This window comes from Suricata suricatta, chromosome 16, assembly GCF_006229205.1.
Source record: "Suricata suricatta isolate VVHF042 chromosome 16, meerkat_22Aug2017_6uvM2_HiC, whole genome shotgun sequence".
Taxonomy (NCBI): domain Eukaryota; kingdom Metazoa; phylum Chordata; class Mammalia; order Carnivora; family Herpestidae; genus Suricata; species Suricata suricatta.
Window position 1 is genome coordinate 39,238,568 of NC_043715.1, and position 14,417 is coordinate 39,252,984.

The window sequence follows — 14,417 nt, forward strand, 5'->3', positions numbered from 1 at the left end:
AATGTTCCTGGGGAGCTTGGATTTGGGGAGTGTTCCCAGTCCCCTGATGCGTGACAGTGGCTCGCTGTGTCTAAACCTTGCAACAATGTGGTTTCTGCTAAACACCTGCGTTCCTTCCAGGAGCCTGGAATTCGGGTATGTGCTGGGCAGAGGGTATTTACCTGACCGGCTTCCAAAAAAACCTTGGGCCCGGAGTCCCTAGTGGGCTTTCCTGGTAGACAGCACTTCATATTTGCTGTTGTAACTCACGGCTGGATGAACCAGCTATGTCCTGGGTGTCTCCCTGGGGACAGAACACTTCAAAGCTTGCACCTGGTGTCCTCCAGGCTTCATCCATTTACCTTTTCCCTCTGGTGACGATGCTGTGTGTCCTTTTGCTATAATCAATCATAGCAATATGACTATATGCTGCGTCCTATCAGTTGTCCTAGCAAAGTACTGAACCAAGGGGCGGTCTCAGGGACACAGACCCGTAACAGATCACTGGGTAGTGATTAAAGAGCGAGCTGGAGCTACGTTTACTGACCTAGAGGACTTCCATGAGGCACTGTTAAGAAAGTAAGGTGCATGGGACACCTGGGTGGCTCAGTCGGTTTAGTGTCCGACTTGGGCTCAGGTCATGATCTCACAGCTCAGACAGCTCAGAGCCTGGAACCTGCTTTGGATTCTGCGTCTCCCTCTCTCTCTGCCCCTCCCTGGTTTGTGCACTCTCTCTCAAACTAAATAAACATTAAAAATTTTTAAAAAAAAAAAGTAAGTTGCATCAGGGGGCCTGGGGGCCTCTGTTGTCTGTCAGTTAAGTGTCTGACTCTTGATTTCAGCTCGGGCCATGATCTCACGGTTTAGGAGTTCAAGTCCCATATCAGGCTCTGCATTGTCAGTGCAGAGCCCACCTCGATTCTTTCTCTCTTTTTTCCCCCCTCCCCTGCTCTCTCTCTCTTTCAAAATAAGTAAACTTTAAAAAAAGAAAAAAGAAAGTTGCATAAAGACTCGTAGGGTAAGTTCTCATCTCTGCACTTCGACCATCTAGCCCGGCCTCAACATGATTAAACCACCCCTGCGTTACCACACAGAGAAGAAGGTGGAGAGCAGCGTGGGTCCCGCAAAATAACACACACACAGTGACATGTCAAGTGGAAACCGAAATGGTACAATTTTCACTATCACTCCAAACCCCAAAACGTAAAAACTGAATAGAAACAAACATAAGAACCAGATGGCAGCGGGGATGAGTGACGTCAATTTAATTTCAGGATAAGCTAACGGGTAATTAAAGTTTAAATTTCTGTTATTTCAACAGAGCATCCGCAATAAATTTAAGATGTTTTTAATTCAAAAGAAACCACGCGCCGAATGTTCAGATGACGACTGATGTAAGGGGCACCGCCGACAAACGGGTGGAAGGGCACCTGTGGGGGGGGGGCGGGGCGCCACTTACGTCTTCGTGGCCGTAGGTGCAGGCCAGGTGGAGCGGCGTGTTGCCGTTGTTGTCTTGCACCTCGGCGCTGGCCTTGTAGTGCAGCAGCAGCAGCTTCGGAAGGAGAGGCCAGCGCGGGTGAGCCCGGCCGCCCAGCGCGCAGGCGCACGCTTCCCGCGGGGGGCGCGGCCCGTTCCCACCCGCAACCTCATCTCCCTACGCTGCGATTACAAGTCTCCAACCACTCCCAGCCCTCCCTTCGACGCGCTGAGACATTCGCAGGAAAGGCTGGCCACCCCCCCTCCCCCGAAGCCATGCTGTGTCAGGCCCACACCGAAGGGGTCCGTCCCATGGAGCTCGGACACGCAGCCCTGCCCCGAGGCTGCAGGGACCGACACAGGCGCGGCCGGGGCGGCTCCCCGGCTCACCGTCACGCTCTGATAGCCCTTCTGGCACGCAAGATGCAGCGGGGCCGACCCGTGATAGTCCGTGGCGTTTACCACCGCGCCTTTGGAAACCAGGAGGTCAATGAGGGATGCCTGCCCTGTGGAACAGAAGGATGGCACCAGAATGCGCAGAGGCTCCCCACACCTTACATGTGAGCCCCATTATTTTACCCTCCTGTTCTCAGGCAGGAGACAGGCCAGGAAGTGTTTTCTTGCTTGAGAGGAACCAGAGCTAACATCGAGTCAGACACAACAGATTCAGGACACCGGAGGGTGTCTGGAGGGGGCTCAGCTCTGGTCCACCCCTCAGCAACAGAAGCGGGGGAAAGGGGCGCATGGCACCACCCCTTTCACCCCTAACTCCTCCAACCGGCAGTCGGGCCTCTGCTGGACCCCTCCACCCGTACTCTCTGCCATAAAAACCCAACCAAAGGCCAACCTGAGACCACATACCACAGAGGGCAGCCACGTGGAGTGGGGTATGACCCCTGTCGTCTCTGGAAAATGGAGTGACAATGGAGGGATCGTTCAGCCTCCTAAAAGAGGAAGAAGATGCAGAAAAACATATCTTCAGAGCAGAAGGGCAAAGCCTCTCCCTTCCATGGACATGCCAGGGTCCTGGGGCCAGCAGACGGATCTCACGGGGTGAGCCACCTGGGTCTCTTTTACAGCTTCCCAGAGATCATCCAGGCCCTGTGTGACCTCCTGCAGGGTGAGGCCCAACCCACCCCTCGGGGCCTCGACCCTCAGCGAAATCAGCTCACAAACAGCCTGAGGAAGGTAAGAGGAACCCAAAGGGTTACTGGGAGAAGCTGACATCCCCACCCCCCCATCCTAAAACCTACTTTCCACAGCTGGGCAGGCTCTGTGCCCATCTACTCTGGCATCCCATTCAGCAGAGCGTCCAGAATCATGCCATCCGATTCTCCAAAGAGGTAGGTGTTTTTGTCTCCACTCTCCAGCCGCAGGAGTGGGGTGCAGCGAGGGGAAGGTCTTTATCCAAAATCGCACAACGAGCTAGTGGAAAAGCCCTGCCCAGCCCGCGCCTGCCGCTTGCTGGCCTCCCCGGGGACCTTCTTACCCGGAGACCAGCTTCTCACAGTCATCGCAGAAGCACAGAGGGTGACACATCCTTTGGACGGCATCTTTATCTTGGTCACCTTGGCTCAGAAGTCTTTCCACTTCTTTCTGGTCACCTGAGGCAATGTGCTAAAAAGTGACATCAAAAATAAGGATTTACTCGATTTTTAAGGCATGAATTTTTGGAGTGTCCGTACAGAAGCCGGGACCTCCATACGGATACATGACAGGACTTGCTCTTTGGGACACGCTTCAAAGCAACCTGGTGGGCGGGGCTAGCGCTAGCGGCAGAGACGAGACAAGGCGAGGACAGCCACGTGGGTGTGCGTTCATACTCTACTCGGTTTTGGAAATGTTGCAAATCTTCTGTCACTTAAAATGACGCCAATGTGACAACATTCCCAAAGCAATGGTGGGGGAGGCCCATGCCTCCTGAACCTTGCGTGGGGGCTGGCTCCTCACTAGCTCACCCCTCGGTCCTGTGCCCTTGGAGGCTAACAGCCTCGGTCTGGGGGGAAGGGAACAGCTCCGTTAGCCAGAGATCCCATCAAGAAACAGGCCTACGGGGCTCACCCCTGTGCTTCCGAGGTGTGCTCCTCTCAGGGGTGAGATGTTCTCGGGAACATGTTGCCCCCAGGAGGCTCACGGGTGCTCTACCCACACAGTGTGGCTCTGGGTCTCCAGAAGCACCCACAGGCTCCTGGAGGTGTACCTTCACCCAGCCCTCGCCGACTACCCAGGAGGGCACCTTGCCAGCCTCCCAGTGATGAAACCACCACTGGGTGCTGAGCTCCCACAAACATTGGCGACACGGTTCCCCTGGAGCCCTGGAGAGGTGTCAGCTCTGCGGAGGCCACCAGTGAGGCGCCACAGAGCAGACCTTGAAGAACAAGTCGTATTTTGCCCAGTGGAGAGAGGACCGCCCTGGCAAAGGGCTGCAGGGGAGGTCCGGCGCCCTTGGTGTGCTGGCCCCTCCTGGCTGCGGGAGAGAGGCCGACGTAAACGCTCAGAATCCCGCCCACCCACCGAGCACTGCGGAACTGCAGGGTTTCACCACGCAGATCGCCCTGATGGCTTCTGCAGAGACCCCAGAGATGCAGAAAGATGACGTGCTCCTCACACACCTGCGCCCACAAGGGCGTCCTGGGCGTCTTACCTTAAACAGACAGTCAATGGGAGTAGCAGTCATCTGAGACAGTAAGCTCATTCTCTGCTTCAGGAACAGTCTGTCACCAAATCCTTCAGACTCCTGCAGGAAAAACCAAACAGTCTGTTTTACCCACTTGTCACAAGATGTCAGTGCAGACCCTTCAAAACGGAGAACCCAGGAGCAGTCCGTGCCACTTCGCGTAGAACAGGATTGGCAGAGCCTCATCCGGCTGGGAGAAGCGCTTCCCGTCTGTCCCCACAGGAAGCGGCAGCTGTGACGGTCCCTTCCCGGCGGGGACGTGGGCGAGGGGTGGCACACTGCCTCTGCGCACCCATGTGTGGAATGTGTCATTGCTACGTGCGAAATGTAGCGTGCACACACCGTCACCTTCCGAATGGAAGCCTGGACTGTCCTCTCCTCCTCCTGCTCTAAACTGCTTGTCCTAGCGCCCGCCCAGCTCCGCTGCTGCCACTTTATCTGGGCATACAGATGAGAAAACCCTCTGACAGGCTGCTGTGCCCTTCCCCATGTCAACCAGCAGGAGAAAGAGGGGCTTCTGCTTTTCCAACATACTTAGGAAAACAGACAATATGGCCACTGTCCCCAGATCCTGTACCATACCGGGGTCCGCCCCAAGTAATAAACTCAGGTCTCCGTAGTGTGGGTAACGTCTACCTAGCTACAAAAATCTGAAAATGCATCCTTCCTTTACGAAATAATTCCTCATAAGTCACATCAATGCTCACCGGAGCACCTGCAACTTGACTAATGACAAATTAGCGCCCCCAGAAGTTTCAGAGGGAAGTAAAGGGAGGTGTCAACCACTGGCTGCCAGAACTCCCCACACCCTGACAAAATGATGGGAGAAGGCCCTTTATGGCCAAGTTCTGACTTTAGAGATCCGGCTAAAGACAGAGCCAATGGCACCTCAGGGAGGGCCCATTTCTGGGGTCCTCTGTCAGACAGGGTCCCTCACACCGGCTCCTGAGGGGATTAACCCAGCACACACACCCCAAACCTCGGGGTGACAGTCATTTTGCTCCCAGCTGCCATCGGCTACATAAGGCTCTAACAACCTGTTTTATTCAGTGATTATAGCCAACCAGCTTAAAGTCAGAGGAGGGTCAAAGACATTGTTGCTCGGGTAAATCTGGGGTCCTTCGATTCTGGGTAACTATGTGAATGGCAGCGAGGAAGAGGGGCAAGTCCTGAGGGCCTGAATGTTCGAGGAGAAAGGAGCTCCCAGAGAGACCGCAAGTCAGCTCAGATCTATTTGGGAAAGGGGTAAATACTATTTATTAGAAACCCAATAAAGAGAAGAAGACCAGAAGCCCACAAACCCAGAACAGAGAAGGGTACCAATTCTTTAGAGTTGTCCCCGTTTTTTGGTCTATAAAGGGTAAACTAGAGTCATGCATTAATGCCCATTTTTCAAGAAGCTAGCCTTTATTCATGAGACTTTTAAGTCTTTATGCTTAAGGAACGTACCCAAGGTCACCTCAAATACAACATCTTGGGGGGTAAAATTTCTGTGAAACAGCATCATATGATATAAAGAGGCAATAGTAAAATGTACTTTGATTTACTAATACTTAGTCCTTAATGCTTCTCAGAAACCTCACCTGCCGTGTGGGGACACACCTGAGCTCCTTCCCCAGGAAAGGACACCAACACAGAGCGGTGGCCTCGCACATTCCAAGATGGAACTGCACTGCTGACCAGAAGTCAGTCGGCAGCTGGGGCTGAGGCACTGCCACCGGCAGACTGGCGGGGCTGGCGTCACGAGAGACGAGGAAGCCACAATGACTGCTCCGTCATCCCTCAGGCCTGACCCCCTCGAGACCCAAGGCGCTGGTTTCACGGCCAGCTGGAAGGGTGACAAACACCTGACATCTGACGGGACCAACCACCCCCCACCCGGAAAGGCAGCACCAGGAGGGTCAGACACCCCAGACCAGAGGGGTACACCGAGCTGTGTCCCTACCTTGCCCACCCAAGCTAGTGGCCTTCCTTGGGGCCATCCCTGCAGGACACACCAGAGAACCAGAAAACAGAGATGTCTGGATGCAGGAGTGTCAGAAGAGCAAGTTAAGGACACGAGGATCACCTTGCACTTGACAAAGGCACTTTCAAATACCCTATTTGTTTCTCGTAAACTCCTAGCAAGAGGTCAAACATACAGCATCATCTTCAGTGCAGACAAGAAACAGACATAAACTTAGACAGACCTGCCCAAGGGCAAACGTAAGTTGTCAGGCTCAAGCCAACACCGGCCCAAGAAAGGCCACCTCTCAAAACTCCCCCAAATCCAAGGGCACCTGGATGCTCAGTCAGTGGAGCATGGGACTCTGAATCTCGGGATTGTGAGTTCAAGCCCCGTGTTGGGTGCAGGGATTACTTAAAAATAAAATCTTAAATAAATAAATAAAAATTTTAAAAACGCCCAACTCTCCCAACCCCACTTGGGATACTGTGTGAAGTCAAAGTGGGTGTGGGAAGCCGACTGCTGCCCTGTGGTCAGCCACCCCTTATGCGCTGGTCAAAGGCTTCACGGGCTAGGCTTCCTGCCAACACACCACGGAAAGTAAGCAAGCAGGGTGGCCGTGGTGCAGGACGGGCGCAGCAAGGGGACAGCAGCACCCTCAGGAGGCAGGCACCTCCCTCCAGGTGACCCAGGGGGATGCCAGGCGATTCCTACCATCAGCCTCCATGCCAACAAGAAGAGTGTAATCTCAAATTTTGGTTAAAAATACAACTGTGTAGGTCCAGAGGAAAGATACATACATTTTCTCTTCTCCAGCTTACTTTATTATAAGAATGTAATAGACAATACATACAACATATAAAATATGTTTTTTTAATTTTTTCTAATGTTTGTTTATTTTTGAGAGAGAGAGAGAGAGAGACAGACAGACAGAGCATGAGCAGGGGAAGGGCACAGAGAGGAGACACAGAATCTGAAGCAAGCCCCAGGCTCTGAGCTGTCAGCACAGAGCCCGACGTGGGCCTCAAACTCAGAAACTGCTAGATCATGACCTGAGCCAAAGGCAGCTGCTTAACCAACTAAGCCACCCAGGCGCCCCAAAATATGTTTAGGTTTTTTTTGTAATGGTTTTATTTTTCTTATTTATTTTATTTATATTTTTTATTTTATTTTATTTATTATTTTGAGAGAGACAGAGCACAAGCAGGGGAGGGGCAGAGAGAGAGGGAGACACAGAATCTGAAGCAGGCTCCAGGCTCTAAGCTAGCTGTCAGCACAGAGCCCGACGTGGGGCTTGAACCCATGAACTGTGAGATCGTGATCTGAGTTGAAATCGATGCTTAACTGACTGAGCCACCCAGGCGCCCCCAAAATATATCTTAATTGACTGTATTATTGGTAAGGCTTCCGGTCAACAGTAGGCTACTAGTAGTTCAGTTTTTGAGGAGTTATATGCTGATTTCCAACCACATGGGGGGTCAGCGACTCTAACCCCTGTGCTGTTCAAGGGCCAACTGTATACTGCAAATATTGTAAGCAAGAAACAATCAGAAAAAAATAAGACTACTGTTTTGGGGGGAAACAATGTAAAACACTGTATGTGACATAAATTATGTGACATATACACAGATTAGAAAAAGACAGGAAAACACATACACGAGTTAACAATGAATGAAGTCAGGGGAACTATTTTTACCCAAGTGCACCTGTCTGGGCAGGCCTATGGTTTTTTCCAGATATTTTAATTTATCATTACTTCGGGAGATTCTAACATCAGCCGAAAATGAAGATCAAGGGAGTGTTCAATCCTCAGGACTCCTGGTTTGTAATACAGGAATCTCTTCATTTTACTAATTTCAACTTCGTGGTTTCTCAGAGTCCTGTCACATTCTGCTGGCTGGTGAAAACAGGCCAGCAGTGCCACCTTGGTTAAAGATTCTCACATATCACATAGGAATACAATCGCTTCCCCTAAGCAAAGCTCGCCAAGAAAACAATAAGACCAGGGAGTCCTAAAATCGCATTTACTCATAGTCTCATCTCTTGCCAGAGTTTCTAGCCTCCCCCTCCTGCCTATGCTTTTGAGGGTGCTGAGGACTGACGAGGCAGAACGTGAACCCTGTGAACCCAGTCATAACCTGCCAACGTTCACAACCAGCTGGGGGCCTAGCGCTTCAGTCTGCGGGGGGACCGCCAACCTTCCAGCCCTCCGACGGTGGAGGCCTTGTTGTTGGGGGCATTCAGGAACCCCTCCCCACCCACCGCCCGCAGAACCCCACCGAGCACGTCCTGACGCCACGGAGAGAGGCCGGGCGGGAGGGTCTTACGGGCGGCTTAACGGAGAGGCCTCCTCGCCGGATGTACTCGATCGCGGCCTCGATGGAGGTCAGGCAGTACCCCAGTTCGTCTTTGGCGGAGCTGCCAAATCTGAAGTTCTTGATATAACTCAAATTTGCCATCCTAACAAAAGGAAGAGGAAAGGTTCATTGTTGTGCGCACTGTTCACACCTCTCCGGAAACAGCGCTCTTGGCCTGAGAGGCTGAAGCCCGTTCGCTCCGGGGAGCTAGGACTGTCACCCCCCCCAGCCCCTAGCACATGTGCAATTAGGAAAATAAGTAAAACTACCTGGTCCTCTCCGGGAGTATGCTAGTTTTTAAAAAGCTGATTACTGTAAAGTGAACTAGGGGTTCCCGTCGGAAGAGGATGGGCTTAGCAGTTGGAACTGAAGTCAGCTTCCTGTTCCGTCACTGACTGGCTGCTTGTCCCAAGACAAGAAACCTAAGCTCTGTGGGCCTCAGTTTCCCCATCTGTTCCCCGCAGAACAAGTGCAGGGCAGGCCCAGCAGCGGACTTGTAAGGGGCACTCAGTCTCCTGTGGCTACACCGAAACCATTTTGCCAATTTCAAAAAGTAGTTTAACAGAAAATATTACCAATTAGGGATCTCTGTCTTCACAAGCAAATACAGCAGGACCGACAGCAGATCGTCAGCACACATGGTCTCCAAGTTAACTGCAGGAAGGAAACACATGTCCGGAGCCGTCAGGAGACTCAGGCTGACCAACAAGCTTATCGACACCCCACCGTCCTCCGGCCCACAGAACCAGTCAGTAAGACTGCGCCTCAGGGTCAGGTTCGACTGTACGACTTCCTTCCCAGTGTCCAAACCAGACGTCACGTTTGAGGGGAAGGCCGAGCATGCTCAGAACACGTGCAAACAAGGGAATCCCAGACTCCCCGTCGCCACCTTCCAGGGCGGCTGAGGTCGGTGCAGGTGGACAAGGGGTGCCCAGAGCCACCTCGGAAAGCCTCTTTCCCCTGAGATTATTTCCGTCTTCTATGCTGCAGAATCTAATGTTCACTTTTGTAGCTTGTTTTCTTTTTTCCACTTTGAAATTTTAAGGAATCCGTTCACTAATCATTCTAAAAACTCGAAGAGCGCAAAAGAGCAAACTCCCATCCCCGCCGCGCATTCTTCCCCCAGACGCTACCGCTATTGCTTCTCGCCCGCCTCTCCAGACACAGGCTGGGAACTCACCGCCGTGCCCAGAGGGCCGCCTCCTTCTTCCGGATGCTGTTAGGAGTGTGCCATATACACTCCTGTTTATTTTGCTCAGGGAGCTTTGAAAATCATCCCTTACCCAGGCACACAGATATGATTCCCCCCTACTTTTTTCTCAGCTTATTTTGCTTTACTTTTCATAACGGAAAACTCTAAACAGACACATAATTAGGAAGACTGGTCTAAAGAGCAGCTGAACCTCCAGGTACCCGTCACCAGCTTGGCTCATTTAAGATTAAAGGTGTTTAATTTTAGCCAGAAAATATTACCAACCAAACATCTTCAGACTAGAATGCACCTGCAGAAGGGGGCCAGTGGGCAGCACTGGACCAAACAAATGGCCCTAAATATCCAGATGGGGCCATACCCCCACACCTCGGTTCAAGAGAACACACAACAGGAAGTTTAAAGTCAATCATATACGCTGCTGTGCCTTGGCAAGTTCAGACTCGAGGGGACAGTGTCATTCACTTTGCAAAGTCAGGCTCTCAAAGGACCTACACAGCTTGGATTCTGATTTATGTATTGGCCGCATGATGTCCACGCAGGTGTGGCCACTGCTTCTCTGCCACCATTTTCTTACCCGAATCGGGCCTCACCTACCTCCTCCCCACCATTGCTAGGCACCCACTTATCAGAGCAGACTCCGGGGTGCTCACGCTGGAATGCTCTGCTGTGCGGGAGCCCATCCTTGTGATCCTTTAGGATAACACAACTCCAGGGCGCCTGCGCAGCTCAGTCGGTTAAACGTCCGACTTCGGCTCAGGTCAGGATCTCACGGTTGGTGAGTCTGAGCCCCATGTCAGGCTCTGTGCTGACAGCTCAGAGCCTGGAGCCTGCTTCGGATTCTGTCTCCCTCTCTCTCAGCCCCTCCCCCAGCTCATGCTCTGTCTCTCTCCCTCTCTCTCAAAACACGGAGTCTGTGCGGCTCTCTCGGGCCCTGGCGGAGCACGCACCTCTCTGGCTGGGAGACTGCGTGATCAGCCGCACCACCTTTCGCACACACACCAACTTCTGCTGCGGCGAGGTGCACCTGTTCAGCTGAGCCAGCTCCCTCTTGGCACGAGGGATGTTGAAGCTGCGAAATAATTTGGAAATGTGACAACTTGAGACCACAGTGTCAGGGCTCTTCCTCCCTGGCCTACGACACTGCTGACGACACACTGGACGTACTGAAAAACAAAAACAGAGACTCCAAAGCAATCGGACTCAGGTCAGGGGCAAAATTCAACACCTTTGGATGTCCCATTCGGGATGCAAAAGGATAGGATGGGCGCATGAGAAAACTAGGGGGGGAAATGGTCCTTTGCCCCAGAGTGAAACAGCTCCAAGGGGTCAAAACAGTTGAAACATAAATACTCGGGGCAGTTTTGTGTCCTAATGAAACGCAAGTTAATTCAAAGGCAGGGGCCTGCCTGGCAGGCCTCCCTCAGCAGGGCCGGCGAGGAGGGACGTGTGCACGCCGGCCCCCCCCCCCCCGGGCGAGCGCGTGCCTGCCGAGCGACCAGCTGTGCAGAATCCCGCCCAGCGTGCAGGAGGGGGACAGCCACAGGGCTCTCATCTGCCAACCTCAGGCCTCTATCGCCGGCCACAGCACCCTGACGCTCCTCAGTGTGCAGTAAGGCGCGTGTGTGCGGCCCCCGCCCTGAGGACGCCGAGCCCTGCACCGCGCACCCTCACCTGCACTCGGGCTTCACACCAATATCCTTCTGCTGAAGATCCTGAAGGCTCCTTGTGATCTTGTTAAAGGCAGCGTCCTAGCAACAGATTTTAAGGGAGCTTCAAATCTCTTAGGCAGTTCAGAAGGCGGCTTCCACCCGGGATGGCGGTGAGCAAGAACCTACCTCGCTTGCCTCCATGGTCCCCACGTATTTAAAGATCAGATCATAAATATCGTGCTGGACGTACATCTGTGGAACCAACGCACAGGCCGCCGTGTGGGGTGGGCAGAGGTGGCGAGGGGGGCCCCCGGCGCCGCTGCCTTCTCTCCCTGCCCACCCTGGCCTCTTACCTCCACGGCCTGCTTCAGCAGGTTCATCTGGGCCTCCTGCTTGGCAAGCATTTTCTGCGGGACAAGAAGGTACCACGGTTAAAGAGCTGGGACCGGCACGTGGGCACACCGCCGTCCTGTCTTTTGGAAGTCCTGCTGCTTACCAGGTGAGAGTCCCGCAGGAGCTGCTGCAGGCATTTGGTGTAGAGAGCGTTCACCGAGTCCTGTGCGACACAGAGAAACCTGTCACCTCGCCGTCCGCGGCCACGACACGGAGCGAGAACATCTCACAAGATGTGTTTCCTGTATTTAGGTCCTAATACAAGCTGATCATGTAAATTATGTGATTTTTTTCAACTTTTTTTTTTCGGGTGTATATGCATGAAGGGAAGGAGAAAATTTCCTTTGGGGTCAACAAAGGTGACAATGATACTCATCTTTGTATTTTGTCACATTCAAATTTTCTCTGGTGGCTTGCACTATTTTTATAGTTAGAGAGAGACATTGAAACAAAACTTCCAGCAGTGGAGGTGGCACAGTTTCGGGGTGAGCTGGGAGGGACCCCCGCGCTCGTGAACTGGCCTGAGGCAGGGCACGCCCGGCAAAGCAAGACACAGCTACTGACTATGTGATGACGCAGGCTCTTTCTTTCACACTCCCGGAACGCTCGCTGGAAAGAGGCAATGCTCCTATCGAATCTCTCCGTGTGTCTTCCCAAAAACTCTCTCACATCTTCGATGGTTTTCAGGGAAAAGGGATCTGAAGATGTTGAAGGCTCTTCTGAAAAAGAGACAGAGGGTCAGAATGGCGGAAGGCTTCACTGGTTCCTAAGAGGGGAGGTACCACATCCTTTGCCCTGCTTCCCCAGGGTCTGGAGCCCCATCTCCCAGAGGAGGATAGGAATTATTTCGAGATACGACCCAAAGGCAGCCCAGTTACACACAGGTCAGGGTCCAGGCAGCTGGTTGTCTGGAAGCCCTTTCCTCGGACAAAACAATGTGGGACCGTGGGCATGACCCATGGGGCTCCGGTGCAGACGCCCTGACTCCTGACAGTAAAGGCCTCAGGGTACATCTGGCACATTGCTATCTCAATTCCCGGAACGACTGAAGAATTATTATTTATTAAAAATAATGAGCTCTCAGAGAGGCACAAGCGTGAGGCAGGACGGGCAGCGAGGGCGTGACGGCTGGATCCTAAAGCCGCGGCGCAGTCGGAGCCAGGACCAGCGCTCTGCACAGCCCGGGGGGCAGCGCTCACACAGAGCTCTCCGCCAGCACTGCCTGCTGGCGCTGTGGAACGTCCAGCCTGTGCGACCACGCACGGCAGACCCAAGCCACGTTGTCCTGGCTCTGGATGACTTTTTGAGCAAGTCCTGGGGGAATTATGGTAAAGTGATGCAGCTTTCTCGTGGGCTCTTGAATAGTTTATAGATGTGGAAGTTCAACAAACCTAATTCTCCCAGGGGTTTCCTCCAAGAATACCTGAACTCTCTCTCTTTTCCAAAGGGTGGGCTATACACAGGATGCTGAAACTTTCTTCTTTTTCATTGTAGAAAGTTTCTTCAAAGAGAATGGGCACCGAGAGAAGACAGGCGAAACCGGCTCCTAATTTGATCCTGTTTCCTTGTATAAAGACATCCTGAAACAAGAGAGCCGTCACTGCCCCCACGCCCGGTGGTGCCCGTCCATCCGCTCTCAGCCTGGCCCCCGACAGGGCACTTCGGACCTGCCCTCCTTCGCTCCGTGCGGGTTTGCCGGGGAGGCGGGGGAGGGTGCACAAACGCTCTTCCATGTCACTTTTTGATACATTTCTTTCCCCTTTGTTCACCCTGCAGCTGCGGCTTCGCGGTGCCCTGGTCCTTTATAGAGATGGCACCAGAGAAGCACTCTGCTGCTCCTCAGAGCAGAAGAAAACCTGTGCCTCTGGGAAAGGAGGGAGGAAGAAGGCTCTTCTAGAATGATCCAGCATGCATGCTGCCATCGCTCTGGCTGTGGCCGGGGGGGCCGGGGAAACGAGCCATCAGCCAGACTCCCGTGTTCTCCGTGTGGATTTGGGTTCCCCGAAGAGAACTAACAACAGCGACCGGCGGGGCTAACAGGGTGGCTGACCCCGTCAGCCTGTCCCTCCTCTCCCGCCACAGGGCTGCCGGGTCCGCAGGACCCAGCCACAGCCCCAACACTGGTGCACCTGGACCCACAGCGGGCCTGGCGAGGAACCAACCTCCCTCTCTCAGAACCTTTCTATCTCGACCTAAAAAATAAGAAAACGCAGAGCATTTGGGTGGCTCAGTGGGGTGAGCGTCCGACTCTTGATTTCGGCTCGTGTCGTGTCTCGGGGGTCGTGGGGTCGAACCGCACATCGGGCTCTGCGCTGACAGGATGGAACCTGCTTGGGATCCTGTCTCTCTGTCTGCCTTTCAATCTCTCTCTCTCAAAATAAATAAGTGAATGAAAACGTAGACCCCAAAGCTAACACCAACAAGGAGACAGACTGACGTCACGTGTCTCCTGGCACGACCTGCGGAGAGAGACGAAGCACCCTCCCCAGTGGGGAGGCATCTGAGAGCCCCATGCTGAGGAACAGTCTACAGAGCAAAACACAACCGTCAGGGTCACGAAAGACCAAGGCAACCTGAGGACTGTTCCAAATGCAAGGAAACGAAAAAGACCGACAACTGAATGTACGGCATGATCCTGGATCTAAAGAGAAAACAAAAAATTTTTCTACCAAAGGGAATAATTATTTGTATCGTTAGCACAGTTTGTATGAGGACAGTATATTGACCA

General features: G+C 53.0%; 1 protein-coding gene across 9 annotated transcripts in view; it reads right to left on the minus strand.

The window, feature by feature from the left end:
* Positions 1 to 14,417, minus strand: part of ANKRD27 (ankyrin repeat domain 27) — a 46,297-nt gene that overhangs the window by 17,134 nt on the left and 14,746 nt on the right. For 5 of the 9 annotated variants that reach the window (XM_029926584.1, XM_029926581.1, XM_029926583.1 and 2 more), the window contains 14 exons: positions 13,113 to 13,269; positions 12,254 to 12,408; positions 11,793 to 11,852; positions 11,650 to 11,703; positions 11,483 to 11,548; positions 11,319 to 11,395; positions 10,595 to 10,716; positions 9,010 to 9,088; positions 8,405 to 8,537; positions 4,100 to 4,192; positions 2,945 to 3,072; positions 2,317 to 2,399; positions 1,844 to 1,961; positions 1,439 to 1,532 (listed from right to left, as the gene is read on the minus strand). In XM_029926584.1, the coding sequence (XP_029782444.1) occupies positions 1,439 to 1,532; positions 1,844 to 1,961; positions 2,317 to 2,399; positions 2,945 to 3,072; positions 4,100 to 4,192; positions 8,405 to 8,537; positions 9,010 to 9,088; positions 10,595 to 10,716; positions 11,319 to 11,395; positions 11,483 to 11,548; positions 11,650 to 11,703; positions 11,793 to 11,852; positions 12,254 to 12,408; positions 13,113 to 13,269 (1,419 nt within the window). The remainder of the gene's footprint in view (positions 1 to 1,438; positions 1,533 to 1,843; positions 1,962 to 2,316; positions 2,400 to 2,944; positions 3,073 to 4,099; positions 4,193 to 8,404; positions 8,538 to 9,009; positions 9,089 to 10,594; positions 10,717 to 11,318; positions 11,396 to 11,482; positions 11,549 to 11,649; positions 11,704 to 11,792; positions 11,853 to 12,253; positions 12,409 to 13,112; positions 13,270 to 14,417) is intronic. The other 4 variants (XM_029926579.1, XM_029926582.1, XM_029926588.1 and 1 more) reach the window with 2 other exon arrangements.